This window comes from Gymnodraco acuticeps, unplaced genomic scaffold (assembly GCF_902827175.1).
Source record: "Gymnodraco acuticeps unplaced genomic scaffold, fGymAcu1.1, whole genome shotgun sequence".
In the NCBI taxonomy this organism is placed as follows: domain Eukaryota; kingdom Metazoa; phylum Chordata; class Actinopteri; order Perciformes; family Bathydraconidae; genus Gymnodraco; species Gymnodraco acuticeps.
Window position 1 is genome coordinate 49140 of NW_022991467.1, and position 18840 is coordinate 67979.

At 43.0% G+C, this 18840-nt stretch overlaps 2 protein-coding genes across 3 annotated transcripts in view; one reads left to right on the forward strand and one right to left on the reverse strand.

Moving 5' to 3' along the window:
* Positions 1-336: 336 nt before the first annotated feature.
* LOC117533002 (fibroleukin-like) lies at positions 337-11375 on the reverse strand. The gene is made up of 4 exons (XM_034196631.1): positions 10667-11375; positions 9711-9915; positions 1795-2013; positions 337-507 (listed from the first exon to the last, which is right to left on the reverse strand). Exons 1-3 carry the CDS (start codon positions 11201-11203, stop codon positions 1871-1873), a joined length of 885 nt encoding a protein of 294 aa, XP_034052522.1. The 5' UTR covers positions 11204-11375; the 3' UTR covers positions 337-507; positions 1795-1870.
* Positions 390-18840, forward strand: part of ccdc146 (coiled-coil domain containing 146) — a 63670-nt gene continuing 45219 nt past the window's right edge. For both annotated transcript variants that reach the window (XM_034196629.1, XM_034196630.1), the window contains exon 1: positions 390-549. In XM_034196629.1, the coding sequence (XP_034052520.1) occupies positions 439-549 (111 nt within the window). In that variant the 5' untranslated portion in view covers positions 390-438. The remainder of the gene's footprint in view (positions 550-18840) is intronic.

Here is an 18840-nt window from a genome sequence, read left to right on the forward strand (position 1 = left end):
GGGTAGTACTCCGTGGACATGTTGTGCCACGTTCCCCAGAAGATCCCGTTCCTCACTCCCTTGTACCTCTTGTGATAGTACTTCCCGTTGAGGTTGGCGGACATGCAGGCGTCGAACCACCAACCGGAACTGTAGTAGGCGCCGCAGCTTCCGGAGGGGTACATGTCGTTGTCGCGGTCGGGCGTCGAGAAGAACTTCTGGTCGTGGTTGAAGTGCTTGTTGAAATTGATGGCGTTCCCAGCTGTCCCACTGCAAAAACATCAACACTTATATAAGATGTAGTCCTTCTTTATGAATATTTGATCGAGCGTGCAAGCAGAGAATCTAAAATTGTACCTGTATCCACTGATAGACAGTCGATAGCGGAGGAATTCATTGGCCACATAGAACTGTTCGTACTTTGCGTACTCCCGGACACCCTCGAAGTCCTCCAGCTCAATGCGGAGCACCATGTCTTTGGATTTTGTCATCGAGTGGATATGGTCATTGCCCAGCCAGAACTCACCTCTACAGAAGAGGGGAAGTACAGATAAGAGGGGAAAGGACAAGGTAAAACAAATTGAGATTATTAAAAAGCGCATATCGGTGTACATCTGATTAGAAAGCTACTCAAAATGATTTAAGTTAACGACAGAGGGGAGGAGGAGATGCAAGGGCAGAGGAGTGTGACGGTAAAAGAGGGTTGAGAGGAGACATTATTCTTTCAGTGGGAGGTTATACTACATCTATGGTTGTCATATAAAACTCCTTCCTTCAGGAGCAGAGGGCAGAACATGGCCTGAAATATGAATCTAGTTATAGAAAGGGCGATGCGTTAAAACAGAAAATAGTCTGTGTTGAACGGCTCCTTCCATTTTCCCAGGAGCTATTTCCCATCTTTAACCATTTTTCTAGTCCTAAATTATTAATTGCATTTTGTTAAAAGGGGTCAACTGTACTGTAGTCATTTGCTTTTATCTATATGTTGCATGTCAAGGGAATTGTTACATTGTTGTTCACCAATAGGTTACCTGAGCAGATAGTAGGATTACATTTAAGTGAGAAGATGATATTATGTTACTGGTACAGTTGGTTAGTAGATGGCAGCTTGTTGCTACAAAGAGGGGATTTACGTGATGATTCTCACCAAACTGTTTGTAATTGTTCTTATTTTATCGTACTTTTTAGGTTTTCTTTCTCTTTTTTCTTGTTATAGGTTTTTCTTGTTGATTTAGTATTCCTCTTTGTATGTTGTGCCTCTACTGTGGTTGTTTACATGCTTTAATGTTCAAAAAGCTCTTTATTCTTCTCATACTTTTCACCCCCTGTCTGAAACCAGAGCCCAGTATGCTCTGATTGGTTAGCTGGCCGGCTCTGTTGTGATTGGTCAACTGCTTAGAGGTTTGTCTGAAATGTCCCGGCCCTTAGCATATCACAAACAATGCATTAGAAGCGCGAGTGTGTCAGTGATATCATTTTGTTACGGTAGTAAACAAAGGAGTTTAATGAAGGTGTTTTAGGCAGGGGGGGGGGGGGGGGGGGAGTGTGTGGGAATTTTTTTGTTTTTGCAGACAATTTACATGCACAAAAACATATATAATACACTACAGGAAAGGGAACACCACAAAAAGCATAACATGGCCCCGTTAAGTTGGAAAACCTACCAGAGACAATACTTTTATCAATACCAGTTAGATATATCTGGTTGTCTTTTTAAGCCTCTAAGCCACAATTGTCATTTTAGTTTCCAGCAAATATTCCCGACCCTAAGATATCTTTTGAAAGGAGGGAAAGAAATAAACCCAAGCCCATTACCTGAGGTTCCCGAAGCCTTTCTTATACTCGGCCCAGGTGCGGTTGAAGCTGACAGACCCATCGAGCCGTTGCTGTATCACGGTCCATCCGCCCCATAGGACTCCATGTCACAGAAGACGTCAATTGAGCCATTGCGGGGATCAAGGGTCACGCTGTACACACCGTTCTTCCTCGCCTCCAGCACATTGTAGTCTGAACAGTCCCGAGGGGCGAAGATCACTGATGGGGCAAAGAGGGAGATGATGGACGATGAGAGGTGGTTATAGGAGATCTTACTGGATGGACTGTTTTTCATCAATATATTATAAGTCTCAGATATATACAAACATGTCTCTGAAGTGTTTGGCCTCGTAATACCAAACAGATCATTGCAGCATTACCCATAATCCCCTCTGTTTCAGCCCTGTTTCCAAAGTGCTGATTCTCTGTCTGTTACTTTAGATGAAAATAAGGAGCCCCTCCCCACGCCCCTCTGAGAGAGATTTGGTTAACAAGAACACAAGGTGCTCTAGGAGGAGATTCAGGTGATAAGGTGGGGGGGTGGGGGGGCTTACCTTGGTTGCTGATTGGCTAATGGTTACTCAAGCCAACACATCGTTATGACGTCATAAAGTGGCCAAAATCTGATCAGCTCAATTTCAGACAGGTTTTTATAGAAATGGATCAAAAAGAGAGAGAATCTTTGTTCCTGGAACTTTCAGAGTCTCTTTCCACAGAGGGGACACATGTTGATGTAAAGAGACATGAAGAAGAGGGGACACATGTTGATGTAGAAGAGACATGAAGAAGAGGGGACACATGTTGATGTAGAAGAGACATGAAGAAGAGGGGACACATGTTGATGTAGAAGAGACATGAAGAAGAGGGGACACTTGTTGATGTAAAGAGACATGAAGAAGAGGGGACACATGTTGATGTAGAAGAGACATGAAGAAGAGGGGACACATGTTGATGTAAAGAGACATGAAGAAGAGGGGACACTGTTGATGTAGAAGAGACATGACACGACGAGGGGGCAAAACAGGAGAAGAGACATGAAGAAGAGGGGACACATGTTGATGTCGAGAGGACATGAAGAAGAGGGGACACATGTTGATGTAGAAGAGACATGAAGAAAGAGGGACAACATGTTGATGTATAAGAGACATGAAGAAGAGGGGACACATGTTGATGTAGACAGAGACATGAAGAAGAGGGACACATGTTGATGTAGAAGAGACATGAAGAAGAGGGGACACATGTTGATGAAGAAGCGACATGAAGAAGAGGGGACACATGTTGATGTAGAAGAGACATGAAGAAGAGGGGACACATGTTGATGAAGAAGAGACATGAAGAAGAGGGGACACATGTTGATGTAGAAGAGACATGAAGAAGAGGGGACACATGTTGATGTAGAAGAGACATGAAGAAGAGGGGGACACATGTTGATGTAGAAGAGACATGAAAAAGAGGGGACACATGTTGATGAAGAAGAGACATGAAGAAGAGGGGACACATGTGATGTAGAAGAGACATGAAGAAGAGGGGACACATGTTGATGTAGAAGAGACATGAAGAAGAGGGGACACATGTTGATGTAGAAGAGACATGAAGAAGAGGGGACACATGTTGATGTTGGAGAGACATGAAAAAGTGGATTTTGCATAATAGGTGACCTTTACATAATGACTTTGCTCTGGCATTTGTCCTTCAAGAATGGAAAAAACATGTGATAAGTTAGTAGGAAATCCAGCTTGAACCGTTGTGGAAGTTCTCAATCCTGCATTAATTTCCGGGGGAAGTCTATTCCAACACATTCCAACTTCAGTTCTCTAGCCTCTGACTAAACGATTGCCAAGTGCAGATCAATCATCATGTCATCAAGCATTACACTGAGAACTATCTTCTGTAAGCACTTGAGAACACTCTTGCTCATCCTCACCATGATGTCCCTTTCTGGAAATCACATGAAGACTGAAACATAAAAGAAAAGAAAGCAAAGGACAGGGGCCACTGTCAGAGGATGAAAGTCAACGACATTCTCCCTTGTTGCACCGCGGGACATTTCAGACAGCTCTGCTACTTTCTGAGATTTCTTCCCACATTTTTCTAAAATATCTTTCCACTTATTTCTCTAACTCTTGCTCCTGGCCCCTGTGTCGCACTGCGGGCCACTGACCCCATCCAAAACCGAGATCCAAAGGCCCCTGTCAGTTAGCATTTGGGATTTTAAAGGAACAGACTTGTCAAAACGTGGGAAAGTGTAAAACGGGATTAGAGAAGCGTACCCCCTCCCTGCACGTTTGGCACCTGGGGCCTGAATCATCTTGACATTGGGCAGGCAGCATGTGGACCCCGACTGAGTGACGCAGTCCTCTGCTGATACAGATTTGTCTTACTGTTAAATCTGCTAAATGGCATGGTAGATTATAAAGAACAACGGTGGAACAGAGCCATACTGATAACAGAGGTTTCTTCAAGCACAGGAAGGAAAGATCTAGACCAAAAATGTTTTGTTGAGTAAAGCAATGTGCAGCAATGTAAGGTTTGTGTTTCCTAAGATTTTGTAAGTGCGTGTGCAAAATAAAAGCACCATTCATGTCTTTTAGTTGCTTTATCTCTGTAGCCATCTTCTACATTTCCCTGTCAACATATGCAGAGAACTTTGTGTGCAAAATGGCCGCAGCATTGTAGATCACGCAATCTGAAAGCAGTGCATGATGTTTGAAAAATGTATCCTTGTCACGTTAACGGCTCTCGCTGCACTTGGCATTCAAAGTGTTGTGCTATAAATTCCTCCAGTGTCTGCTTCACTTTAAATGAGGGTAGTTTCTCCACTTCACATCTCTATTTGTCACCATCTGTCTGCAGCCAGCATCCATAGGCAGAAGAGCCATCTCATTTGACTACTTCTGGCACTGTGCCTGACCTAAATAACTATAATATCAACCACCTGCTGGTGTCCACATGTTTGCTGTTGAGTCAAATGATCGGTTAGTTTTGTGGCTGAGGCCTTTGACTAATTTCTTAGAAACTTCCAAAAAGTATTGACGCCTTTTAGCCCAATTCTTGACGAACCTCGCCTCTTTGGCATGCATATCAATGATTGGCATGAAAGGAAGACAACCCTGTTATCAGGGAAGCGCGCTCTGTGACGACCAGTAGTCAGCTTAGATTAGCACCTCTAATGGAAGGAAATGTGTCTACAAAGTGATAGTATAATCTTTCCCCACAAAAAGTACAACCGTCTGTTTTGACACAAATCAAAAAGCAACACCCTTCCTTTTCGGAAGCTGTGTGTCACCACAATCGCAGACAAGCAGTTCTTGACATCCATTCTCTGTCCGTAATTGAGTAAATGTAGCCGAACAGTAACATGAATTGCTACCCGTTCACCTCAAGGCCTTAATACGTCTTACAGCGGTGAAAGGGAAGATTAGTGCTTGCAGCAGGGATGGGAATTGGCAAACAGGGTGAAAGAAACACTTGCAGCAGTGAGCGATAAAAGCATCTTGGCAAACGTACTGTCGCTTGATGGTGAAATGGCAATTCACGTTGGGCTTAAGTGTTTGGGTAATGTATGCCAGTGTTTTATTAGGGTTAGGGTTATTAGCTGCTTGTCCCTCATTAGCTGCTCTCTCTTTGAGCTTGTGACAAAGTGGCATTGATAGGGATAAAAGGAAGTTCAAAAGAAACTTTTTCAAGCCTACAGAGTGTAAATGTTACGAACTGTATAGTGTAGCTGAACCAGTGAGTTTAGATTATAAATCCCTTTTTATGTGCGACTGGTTTTTCAACATTTGCTCGCCATATAGATCCATCACTCCAGCTCCTAACTAGATACAAATCCACATCTGTCTCTTATGACGTCTCCCTACATTTATATAATCTGCAGACGATGGCATTTTAAGTCTACTCGCTCGTATCTCTTCGGATGAAAACGGAATGTAAATTTGATTCATGCAAAAGGGGAGGTGCAATTTGGCAGCTGTATATATAGTTTATTCAGGAGGCAGGGGAACCATTTAGACAGGAATGCCTCACTAAGCTCTACGATAAACAACTGGAAAACATTCTCTCTACGTCGTGTTCATATCAAGTAGGGCATAGTCATTCATCTTGTGTTGGTTTGTTTTAAGATGACTTCACACTTGTCCAGTTGTGAAATCTTGAAGATTAGAAAAAAACTGTTAATCTTGTCTTTTTGAAGAAGACATATCGCCTGCAGCAACGGTTTATACTCTCGTTGTGAAACTGTAAACGTATTCGATTAATCTCCCTGGTAATAACAGATGTTTTCTTCCTGCTTCTTTTGGATCCACTTCACACACCAATGGTTATGATTTCCTAACTTGCTGTTGCATAAGTTGCCGGATCTCGAGTTTAACATGACAGATTGATGTTCAAAGACAAGTGTTACTGACCCTGCGTGCCATCCGTGACTAATGTTGGGAAAGCCGCCCACATGACTTCTTGTGGTGTTGTCAAGAGATAATGAGAGCTAGTTGTTTTATGCAGGAATGAACACTCAAGAGCATGACCTCCAGAGGAAGAGAGAGGAGGGGTAGGGAACCGGGAAAAGCGGATTAAAGTGGGATGGAGTCGGGAAAGTTGTGGCAGAAGAAAAAGTGAACAAGAGAGGAGATATGAAGGGGAAATGGAGCGATGAATAGCAGATAGACAGGAATACATGTATGGGTGAGAGAGGACAGGATTGAAGGAGAACGGAGCAAATTTAGGGAGGAAGAAAACAGAGAAGAAGAGAGAAAGCCGGGACTCCCTTCACACCACTGTCCCAGCTAATCTACTTAGAAATAAGCTCACATCTGTTTTCCACATAAAAGTCCCCCAATATAATGTCACATTCACTCATGCAATATCGGGATATTATTCAGCCTGAAAAGAGGCCTGCATTTCAATGACGCTTTCATCCAAATAAGCTTTTACATAGACGCAAAGGGGGAATGTTTGTTATGCTTGGCTAGTTTGCAATCCCTACTAATACATTTCTCAAAGTTTCCATAATGAGGCTGTACTAATCTCTGGACTTCCTTTTTTCAGAAACCTAGAAACAGTTTTTTATTATACGTTTTTTTCACATTATAGTATTCAGTAATGTAGGCGCCAAGTATCTTTTTCCCTTTTTGAGTTTTTGTGCATTTGGAGGGTAGTGGAATGTCAAGGTACTTGAAATAGTTATATAAAAGGTCATTTCAATACTCACTTTGACCCTCGTAGTCATATTGCTTCACTCAATATGACTTCAGCCCAAAACTATTTTAGAATTTTTGTTATTGCTGCACTTAGCCAGCTGAGGCTCTGCTACAGTAGTGGACATTTTTGAACATTATGCAACACTCTTCATACCGATAATAGCAAAAGCATGTCGCTCACAACAAACTACTTTGAGCAGATGTCAATGTCATCGTCAGCCTGGAAGATTTCACTTCCCATTTCCCAGAAGGAAAGGTCTCACTGGCTGAAGGTGACCACCCAGAGTTGGGTTGTTTGTTGTGATAACAAGTCGCCATGCCCACTCAGGCCTGATTGGATAGATCCAATGCCAGAGAAGTCACCTTACAACAACCCTCAAACTGCTATGCGTGTGTGGGAGAATCATTACCATATCTACATCTGTGGTGAATTCTTTCAAGCAGAGATTACTAAAAAATGTAATGCATGAAAAGAGGAGAGGCATCTTTTGAAATAGCAAAGATGGAACGGAATGTAATGGCGCGTTTCCACTACAGCGCGGAGCCCCGTTAAGAGGGCTGTGACGTCAGCGGCCCGCTTTTGGTTGCGTTTCCACTTGGCCTAGTATCGGCTAGCGGGTCCTAATTCACCGTTTTTCTGGCCCCATAAAATCGGGGTTCTAGCGCCAGGAACAACCAGGCTGTGACGTCACTCTCGACTGCTGATTGGTCAGAGAGAATCGACGCGTCGCATATAGATATATATATATATATATATATAGCGAAGCTTGCAGCATTTTTATAAACGGCATTTTTGTTAACAGAAGATCAACAAAAATGGCAAAGAAAAGCACACCGTGGTCCGCCGAGGAAGTTACGACGTTCCTACACTTTATTGCAGATGACAAGATCCAGCGGGAGCTCGACGGGACAACTCGCAATATGAAAGTATTTCAGGAGGTCTCTACACTGATGTGCGGAAGCGGTTACTCGAGGACTGTCTTGCAGTGTAGGGAAAAACTGAAAAAGATGAAGAGTGAGTATCGCGTAGTGAAGGACAACAACAAGCCGATCGCTCCGCCTACACTGCGTTACTATAGATCAGGGGTGCCCAACCTTTTTTGAACCGAGAGCTACTTTTAAAGTTGCCAGTCTGCCGAGATCTACCAGTACAAATAGAGAGGCGTAGCCATTACTGACAGCCTACTACCAGGTGAATACACACTTCTACTTGTATAAAACTGACCTTTGTACGATGAATACTTCATAAAATACTGCAGATCCTTTATCTTACCTCTTTCTAGTCTACACACATACAAGTATTTAACTGAAGTTACACAACAGTGTTGTTGATACAGAGTTGGTGTTTATTCACACGTCACTACAGTGGGTAATGTTTTCAAGAAACATTGAACAGTGCTGCCACAGATGACACAGGGAAAAAAGAAAAGACTCTGAACCCTTTCTTTGACATTATATAAAAATAGTGTTGCTGCAAAAGTATAAATTAGGCTTACTAATAAGACAACTCAGATCTGAAGCTACACAGGAATCTGCTGCAACAGTGCAATAAAAAAGACAAAATTAATAGAATCAAACCCTTTTTTTGTTGCATTTTATTAGAGTATAAAAAGAAATGCCTATAAAATAGGATGCAAGCAACACTAGTTTCTTAACCTGAATTGATAATAGACTATAATCAATTTAAGTTTGCATTCTTATACCATTTTGTACAATAATTATAATGAATAAGTTCAAACAAACTAAAACTTACAGCTGATTAATAACGGTATCTAACTTGAGTTTTTATTATATCAAAAACCTGTTGAAATGCTCCTGTTATTTTTACTGTCCCCCAAAAGCGCGTCGGCACGATAAGATGCTCTGGTAGCAGCCTTGCTCTTGTTGTTGGGCCTGGTGGAAATGGACTGCTGTGCATTTAGCTGTGCTCTCAGGCCCCTCCCCTTTTGGAGCGTAGGGCAGAATTAGGAGGGAATTCCGTCTCGTAGCGTTTGTGCACTGTTTTTGAAATGCCGCTCCTAAATTACCCCTTCTTCGATAAAGCCACGCTCGCATTGCAGATGAGACAGATGGACTTTGAATTGGAATAGATACAAAAATAATCATCCTCCCACTCGGAGTGAAAATTATATATTTTGGGCTTTTTTGCTTCTGTCATAATTGCAGTCTTGTGTGTGTGCGGACTGTCACTCCTGTTGACACGGACAACGTCAGCGAAATAGTGCCCACTGCCCACCAGTCACGCCCCGACACATGGGGTCACGCCGGCCAATCACAAAGCTTTGATGCGTTCAAGTGCATTATTCTGGCACAGGAAGATTTTGTTATAGGACATTAACGATAAAACTGAATATTGTTGTTCTTTTTTTAGACACATCTCGCGATCAACTGGGAATCTCCCCGCGATCGACCGGTCGATCGCGATCGACTGGTTGGGCACCCCTGCTATAGATACTACCCCAGTTCCTAAACTGTAATGGAGACGCGCCATAAAGTGAGCCAGTCCTAACGAGCGAGCCAGTCCTAACGAGCGAGGCCGTGTAGTGGAAACGCGCCATAATATAGCACAATACAAATCACAAGAGGTTTTCTGTCAAAAGAGAATACATGTATAGTAAATAGCTGGGAAGATGGAGAGGGCTTTCAAATGGCAGTGAAGAAAAAATACAGCAAAAAAAGAAACGACTGCTGCCAAACTAATCTTAGTAAAAGTGGGCTTACTCTGTGGGCTGTTCCGAACTGCACACTGGGAAGTGCAGGTGGAGCTGAGCTTGTTGATCACTCCGGTGATGTTCTCCACCCGCTGGTCCACCACAGACTTCACGTTGTCCATGTTGAGCAGGTTGAGCCCCTCCAGGCGACCCTGCATAGACGTGATCTGGTTCCTGGCGTTGCGCAAGCTGGCCGACATCCTATTCATTTTCACCTGGGAAGGGCCAGAGCAGGGGTGGGGGGAGAAAATGATTTCTGTGCACATAATACAAAGCAGGTGGATTACTGTCACCAGCCTCATTCATTGTTTTACCAGCCCGAATTCTATTTTTGAATAGAAGCGAGTCTACGTGGTGTTTGGACGTCTGCCAAAATGGCTGCGAGAGTGGATAAACCTACAAAACAATCACCGCCATTTGGCTGGTGTCTGACTCTGGTCCCACACCCTGTTTACAGTCACAGGAATGTTTCCCTGGTGGAGTGGTGCCAGGTTGGACTTTAGAGGTCTTTCAACATCTGCCCAGTTTGCTTTCCAGCTGGATACATTTGACTGGGCAAATTGGGATGACTTTGTTTCTACAAAGCGTTTTATCTTTATCACTTTGTTTAGGTCAGAGTCACTTAAATCTTCACAAGCTAGTTGATGAAGTGGCTTACAGGGAATTGACATCTCTCTGATGGTAATACAGAAACTGGTGCAGTACCACTATTGCATTGTCAGTACAGACCTTGAAATCATATTTACATGATACATACTGTAACGTGTCCAGATTTGACACAGTTTCAACAATGCCAAATCCAATAATATGCAAATGTCGATGACAATTCACTCAACTTTTCAGTCACAAGAATATTTTCTGAAAACTAGGTTTATATTTTTTGTCATAATAGTGTACACTCATTGGTAAAAGGAACTGTAAGCGTTGAAAGTTCTCTTTTTTGTGAGACCAAAATGAGCCTCTTACCTGCATCTCTTGCATAGTGCTCGGGCTCAGAGTATTTTTCCCCAAAATAGTACCATCTCCCCTCTCCTCCTGGCTGGTGCCACCTTGCACGTCCTGTCCTGTCAGGTCTTCCCTCGGCGTCTGTCCCTGGTCCGCTTGCTGAAGTCCATTCGCTCCATTCCCCCGTGCCCCGCGGCACTCCTGGCACCCACCCTTCAGCTTGTTGACCACCTCCTTCAAGCTCTGCAGCTCCTTCATCGTCTTCTCCAGCAGCCTGAACTGCTTGGGCAGCTGGATGGTGAGGGGAGGCAGGGTGAGCTGGTAAGGGCAGTCCTCCCCCTCCTCTGCCCCGGCTCCAGAGCTCCCACATTGGCCCGTTGGTCTCAGTTTAATGGGGCATGAGGTGGGAGTCCCAGATTCAGATCCCAAAGATAAAGGTCCGCTAGAGTCCCATCTCTGGTGAGAGTTGACGGGGAAGTCCGCCGCCCGGCTTGTGCGCGGCACCAAGGTGGCTGTAAGCAGTAGACTGGCATAAACGCACAGCACAATCGTCCTCATTTCTAAGTGTGTGTGAAGTGTCCGCAACTGCCTCTGAAATGACCTCAAAGTGTCTGAATGTGAAAAGTAGTGTGTGTGCTGCAGATGGAGAAGTGTGGGAATGTATGCCCAGGATCCTATTGGTTTAAGAGTGAGTGTGTGTATGAGCACTGCCTGCAGGAGGGAGAGCGCAGGGGGACTGCCGCTGCCTCAGATAGCTGTGTCATTAATATCAGGACGAGTGAGGGAGGGAGGGAGGGAGAGAGAGAGGCAGGCAGGGAGAGAGGGAGGGAGGGGCAGTTCTATTGCGTAATGCAAAACCCTATATCAGCAGCATTGTGAAAAACCACAGAGATGCAGACAGATTCTGTGAGCGGGGGAAAAGAGAGGGAAGTAGAGAGGTGTTTGGCTGCAGGCAGTGCATGGTGCGGTCCTGCCTTCCTCTGAAATCTGTTCATTTCCCTGAAGAGAGAAATGACTCAGTACTGAGGAACTATCCACACAACTGATGTTTGGGTGATGAGTTTTCACGCTTAGTTGTTTGGATGTCATAAGCACATATTTTTGAAACTCAGATTCCAAAGCATTTATGAAATGTGCTAACCCAATTAGGTTCAGGTGGGAACAGATCATGTAAAATCCACGGTTAGCCAGCATCAGCAGTCAAGTTGTTTCAGTTACAACTTGTTTTTCTGTGCTTTGTTAGTTACTGCAAGTTGTTATAGCTTTGCCTGCTAGCATATAGGCAATAACCGACAGAGCCCCAACTTTGTTTGGTTCTTTTGTTGGTGTTTTCCTTGTTGTGTTGTGCTTCTCGGGACGACTCGGTTAGCTAGTTGCGTTTTATTCAGAGGAACCTTTGGCTTTTATATTTTGGTTTAGCACTTATGTTATCACCTGTTTATTCACATCTTTGGGCGGCAGTAACTCAGTACCGGCTTTGGAAGGAGGGTTGCCATCAAGTACGGAGTCTGGATTGGTAGTTTAGGAGTTGTTTAAGACAGTGGTTCTCAAATGGGGGTATGCGGACCCCTGGGGGTACGTTGGAGTACTGCAGGGGGTACGTGAGATTTTTTTTTATGTTAATGGGAAAAAACAAAATTAATGCATTTAAACAAACTACTAATAGTAGATTAACTACTTTATTCAAACGTTTACAGCAATTCTGGATAATAAAATGGGAAAAATAAACGGGGTGCTCTCTTTTCCTCTCCCTCTCCTCACAGCCCGTCAGTCTTGTGCAGCTCGCTGAACCTGTAGTGAGTGACCCGACAGTAAATAATAAATATATTTATAACTAGTTTAGCTAGTTCCAGAGTAGATAAACTAGCTAAGTGTGTTAGGTCTAACTCTAAGTGTATTTTTGCTCCACTCAACGGTCCGTCACAGCGGCGGAGCTGTGATCATGCAGAGCTGCGTGTTCTTCGTCAGCAGCAGCTGATCTGATCTCTGATCCCTCTCTTGCGTCCGGTTAGACTTCACTCGCGTTTATGTCCAAATCTATCAGATCTAGCTAGTTCTAGCTAATTATAAAACTGCCTGCTTATCAAAGGACCTAAACAATAAGCGTTGCTTGGCAACGGCTTGTGGCCGCAAAGTATAGCGCAGCATTATATGTTTATATGAGGGGTCAAAATCCCATGCTCATAAAATGCTCATATATTTTTCTCTCTTCATTCCCCACGCCCCTAAATAAATAAATATACTAATTTTAGGAAAAGTAACGAAGTTTGAGCAGTGTGGGTTTTATATTAACAGAGTTAAACATATTTCAAAACTCGAAGTGTAATAACTGCAATGGCCTCCCTGTCAGAATGACAAAGATCCTCAGTGAAGCACAGCCACATGTTTCTCTCTACATTGTACAACTTATTAAAAAGATCAGTTCAAAGCAACTAATGTCGTCTTAGTGTTATTGCATGATGTTAAAATTGGTTTGCCATGAATTTAGTGATGGATTGTAAACATTTGAAATGTAGCATTTAAGTGCTTCTCAGTTACAAGGTTGTTGTTTTAATAAATCAGACTCTGATGGTGCAGCGCTGTGCTGTACCTCTTTATATAGGCATTTTTCCCCTAACAAATAGTTTTTGCGCTGATCAGGGGGTACTTGGCTGAATATTTGTTTCAAAGGGGGTACATTATTGAAAAAAGTTTGAGAACCACTGGTTTAAGAGGTGCCACTTCACCTCCTAGCATCTACTAAGGTGCTTCTCAGCAAGGTACCAGACCCCAACACTGGCTGCTGTGTATATAATGGCTACCTACTGCTTCCTTTATAAGGATGGGTTAAATGCAGGATCTAACTGTGTTGGCATTGCTGAGGGTTGATTGCAAGTTTATTTGGTTCTAATCCTCCATTTGGTAAGTGGAATATTGTAAAGGTAGAGCATCCTAAATTAGGTTTTGTTCAGCTGTAGGCCACCTGGTTGGGGTCTTGTGATTAGATCTGGGGTTTATTCTAAGAACATCATTTGGTTGTGTTCTCTAGGTCAGGTGTTAAACCTCACTTCCTGCTGACCAAACTCCTCGCTTTTTTACGTGCATCGCTTTTCTATTCCTGCAAAACCAAATCTGTATTTTAAAGTGGGTACTGTGTTACATAGTTGCTCCAATGGGTCACCAAGGTGCCGCACAGGTAATCTCATGACATCATGCTCAATAAAGACCTGGTCAAGACACGGCAATACAACACAGAGGTACCGAGAGGACATGCAAACACAGACTAAGTAGAGCACAAGTGCAAGAGTGATAGTTTAAAACTTTGTACAAGAGCACACCCCCACAGACGCTCTCTGTAGATTTTCCTAAAGTAGTTTAAATCCCCGAGGGGAATCAAAGTGGAGAGCTTCAGTACTGCTGTAGTGTGTTTCTGTTCGAGGAGGCAGAGTGGGAGAAAGCCTTCCCACCAAATTCTGTACGGACTGACTGAGGGGATGCAGAGAGTGATGGAGCTCCAGGAACAGAGGCAGCGCTGTTTACTGTACGTGACATAGGTGGATACATGAGTGGGCAGCAGTCCAAGGATGGATTTAAAAATAAAGTTATACTAGTGCAAAGTTCTGCACATGGATAATTATGACTACAATTGACTATAGGAAACAGATAAACGGTCTCTCAAAGGGATTGCAGCCGGTGAAGATTCTCCATGATAGATTGCTTTCAGCGAACGAAGATAGCGAGTGTTCAGGTACAGAACAGCCCCTTAGTCAAGAGAAAGCGGCAACAAATGAGTTTCCGGCATTTTAAGAGAGACAGAATTTGACAAATTTCCTTAAAAGATGATTAAGAAGTATGCATCTGTTTGAATTGCTCACAGCACTGAGTAAAACATCATTAACCAAACTGTTAGGAAGTCAATGCATATGATTGAGAAAGTCAATTTAAACACAAAGACAAACAAATGAGTTTATGGCTTTTAAACGTTGTATTTTACAGCTATACATACTGTCCGTAGTGCTCACTCTGTATCTTCCTTTCTTCTGCTTTAATCTCTTATATGGCTGATCTACACATTTAATTCTTGGTGTTGTGTTAAACTTCATTTTTATAAACTATATTTGCTTCCAACCTTTTACGTAGACTCCAATCTGGTCACAGTTAGTTTGTGTCCGTAGAAAACAACAACTTTATTGGCAAGTATTTAAAAGGCTTTCTCAGGATGTCGCAACTGAGTCTTTAGAAAAGGTATCCCTGAATCCCAATCATCCATATTGAGCACCTGCCAGTACTCTGTGGTGATTCTATTTATTTAGTGTTTCCTGCGTATACAGCTGCACATGGCACAATTAACTCGGAATAAATCTACATTAAAATGAGTAAAGCCACATCAATTTAAATAAGATTTATTCTGATGGAAATACAAAACGAAAATATAGCCTAGAACACATTGTACCTCAAATTGTTTTCTATGTTGGTTTCCTTTTGTATTCTTTTTGTTGAAATATTGTCCTTTCTTGTTACAATTGTCTGTGTTTTGAAAGGAAAGTTTGGACTGAATTTAGACAGCCTATCCTCTCAAGCATGAACAACATATGGTAATGAAAAAGCAATTTCAAACCAAGTACACCTGCAACATGCCACGGAAATAAATGCAAAACAGACAAGAAAAAGAAAGTCTGTCACTGTGGGACTCATAAATGGAAACTGCTGTTTTTCATTCCGTGCTGTCTAATGAATATATTGCATTAAGCTTTGTATGTTTGCCTGTTTTTTATAAAGGGAAATAGGACATTTTGGTAGCACAAAGACAGACATTTTTCACTCTTAAAAACGAGATTATCCCACGGGGTTTCATCAATTCTTTTTTAAAAGACATTTTCATTTCCCATAACAATTATTTCGTCACCTGAATCCTCCAAAGGTAAATGGTCTGTACTTATATAGCACTTTATCCAGTCTTTACGACCCCTCAAAGCGCTTACTACATTCACCCATTCATACAGAGCAGTGTACCTTACTCTAGGAACTAACATTCACACACCGTTGGCCATGCCATCGGGAGCAACTCAGGGTTAAGTATCTTACCCAAGGATACATCGACAACATGTTGGCTGTACGGGCTGGGATCGAACCCACAACCTTCTGGTTGAAAGACGACCGCAATCCCTCGCAGCCACAGTCGCCCCGACAAAGGGAGATAAACATTCAGAAGCTGGAATATCGAATTGTTGTTTTACAAAAAGTGTCTCAAAGATGTTTTACGATACATGAGATCTGGGTACTTTTACTCTACGTCAAAAAACATTTGATTAGACTTTTAGCATTTGACCACTTCCTGTTCCCTCGTCTCAAAGTCAACGGTTCGTATTTGTGGTGATAGATTGCAATGATGTCAACATTGCTGTAAAAGATAATGAAGTCTTTATGAATAAACAATACCCCTGTGTTCCCTCTGTAATGAGGATGTGGCTATGTGGTCATTTTTGGCGTTTTCTTTTTCAAATTTGTTTTAATTTAAATTGCACTCACTATCCCACAGACATTATTCATACCTCAGGCTATTTCATAGAGTATCTTTTAGAAGCAAAACAAGCTATTAAAATAAATGATGTATTCTGCCAAGTAAACAATTATTAGTTCTGGTTCTTTGCCAAGTAACATAAACAGGATGTTTCCTTATTTGGAGTCATGTTGAAAAAAACAAAGTAATATCATTAAAGTGGAAATGGACAACTTTTCAACTTTTGAATCAATCGTTTTACCTTCAACCATTTTTGCTACTGTGGTTATTAAGTTACATTGATACTCTTTGGTAACTGGTAATAGCTACCAATGGTTACAAGGGAAAACAAAAGCACTATCTGTTTCCTGTTTTAGTTGCGCACTTCCTTTCTATTTTAGCCTTAGTTTTTCTCTGGAGATTTTACCAGGTCGCTGACAGAATTATTAGTGACATTAAGGCCTATAGAGAGCCAATTAAAACATTGATTTTGGCATTATGTTATAGCCATTACATTGTGCAATCAACATGTACCTTACTTGAAGGGAAAAAACTAAAAACATTTAAATATTTAATCGCGATTAATCACATGATGTCCATAGTTAATCGCAAATTAATCGCACATTTTTTATCTGTTCTAAATGTACCTTAGAGGACTATTTTTCAAGTTTTTAATACTCTTATCAACATATGAGTGGACAAATATGCTTTATGCAAATGTTTGTTTATTATCATTGGAACAATGACACATTCTCCTGAATATTTTCAACACAACAACCTGGAACCTCTCTCTCTCTCTCTTACACTCTCTCCCAACACTGTCTACTTCTCTGCACTGAGCCAGTTGCTCAAACAGACAAGCCTGTTTACAGTTGTCGGCGAAATGCCGCTCCTCTGTCTTCATTACATTACATTGCATTTAGCTGACGCTTTTATCCAAAGCGACTTACAATAAGTACATTCGACCAGGAAGATACAACCTTGAAGAAAACAGAATCATATAAGTACATCAGGTTTCATAGAGCCAAACATTTCAAGTGCTACTCAACTGGCTTTAAATAAGCCAGTCCTTTATTAGTATATAAGTGCTCTGTTGGCAGTTCTTTGTTAGTAATTCTATCGCTCGAAGTGGAGTCGAAAGAGATGAGTTTTCAGTCTGCGCCGGAAGATGTGCAAGCTATCTGCCGTCCTGATTTCAATGGGGAGCTCATTCCACCATCCTGGAGCCAGGATAGCAAACCCACGTGTTTTTGCTGATGGGAACTTGGGTCCCCTTTGCAGCGAGGGTGCAGCGAGCCGTTTGGCTGATGCAGAGCGAAGTGCATGCGCTGGGGTGTACAGTTTAACCATGTCCTGGATGTAGGAAGGGCCAGATCCATTCGCAGCATGGTATGCAAGTACCATTGTTTTGAAGTGGATTCTAGCAATTACTGGAAGCCAGTGAAGTGAGCGGAGGAGCGGAGTGGTGTGGGAAAATGTAGGAAGATTGAAGACCAGACGAGCCGCTGCATTCTGGATGAGCTGCAGAGGTCGGATGGCACATGCAGGTAGACCAGCCAGTTGCAGTAGTCTAGGCGTGAGATGACGAGAGCCTGGACCAGAACCTGCGTCGCTTTCTGGGTCAGCTGGGGACGTATCCTCCTGATGTTGTAAAGTGTGTATCTGCAGCAGCGGGTTGTAGCAGCGATGTTTGCAGTGAAGGACAGGTTGTTATCTAGGATCACACCCAGATTCCTTGCAGTCTGAGTCGGGGAAACAACAGAGGTGCCGATGTTGATTGTTAGGTCAAGAGTGGGACAATCTTTTCCCGGAAGGAAAAGCAGTTCAGTCTTGTCAAGGTTGAGCTTGAAGTGATGAGCAGACATCCACTGAGAGATGTCAGCTAGACAAGCAGAGATGCGTGCAACGACCTGGGTCTCTGAGCGGGGAAAGGACAGAATTAGTTGGGTGTCATCAGCGTAGCAGTGGTATGAAAAACCATGCGGGCTAAAGACTGATCCGAGCGAGTTTGTGTACAAGGAGAAGAGGAGGGGACCAAGAACAGAGCCCTGAGGGACGCCTGTAGTTAATTGACAAGGGTCGGACTCGGACCCTCTCCAAGTTACCCTGTAGGTACGGTCTTTGAGGTATGAGGTGAGGAGGGAAAGTGCAGAGCCTGAAACTCCAAGTTCTTGGAGAGTGCGAAGGAGGATCTGATGATTCACCGTGTCGAATGCAGCAGACGGGTCCAAAAGGATGATGACAGAGGAGAGGGATGCAGTTTTGGCAGTGTGCAGTTCCTCCGTGACAGCAAGGAGGGCAGTTTCTGTGGAGTGACCTGCCTTGAAACCAGACTGGTGCGGATCCAGAAGGTTGTTCTGATGGAGATAACAGGAGAGTTGTTTAAAGACAGCGCGTTAAAGCGTTTTAGACAGGAATGGGAGGAGAGAGACAGGCCTGTAGTTTATAACATCAGACGGGTTGAGAGTGGGTTTCTTTAGGAGAGGGTTTACTCTTGCCTCCTTGAGACTGTTTGGAAAGTGACCAGAAGTTAGAGAAGTGTTGATTAAATGGGTGAGAAACGGTAGAATATCAGGAGCGATAGTCTGAAGGAGGTTTGAAGGGATAGGGTCCAGAGGACAGGTGGTAGGGCGGGCAGAAGTAATGAGGGTAAGAACCTCACTAGGAGAGAGAGGGGAGAAGGAGGTTAGTGTGTGGGTGAAGGGAGGGTCTGGTG

What these genes read in the sequence shown, in the direction of transcription:
- LOC117533002 (XM_034196631.1), bottom strand. Translation starts at nt 11,203, where the DNA reads ATGAGGACGATTGTGCTGTGCGTTTATGCCAGTCTACTGCTTACAGCC. An exon ending in GCACTATGCAAGAGATGCAG is followed by an intron (nt 9,916 to 10,666) that starts GTAAGAGGCTCA and finishes GGCCCTTCCCAG; the next exon opens with GTGAAAATGAATAGGATGTC. An exon ending in AGTTCGGAACAGCCCACAGA is followed by an intron (nt 2,014 to 9,710) that starts GTAAGCCCACTT and finishes TTGCCCCATCAG; the next exon opens with TGATCTTCGCCCCTCGGGAC.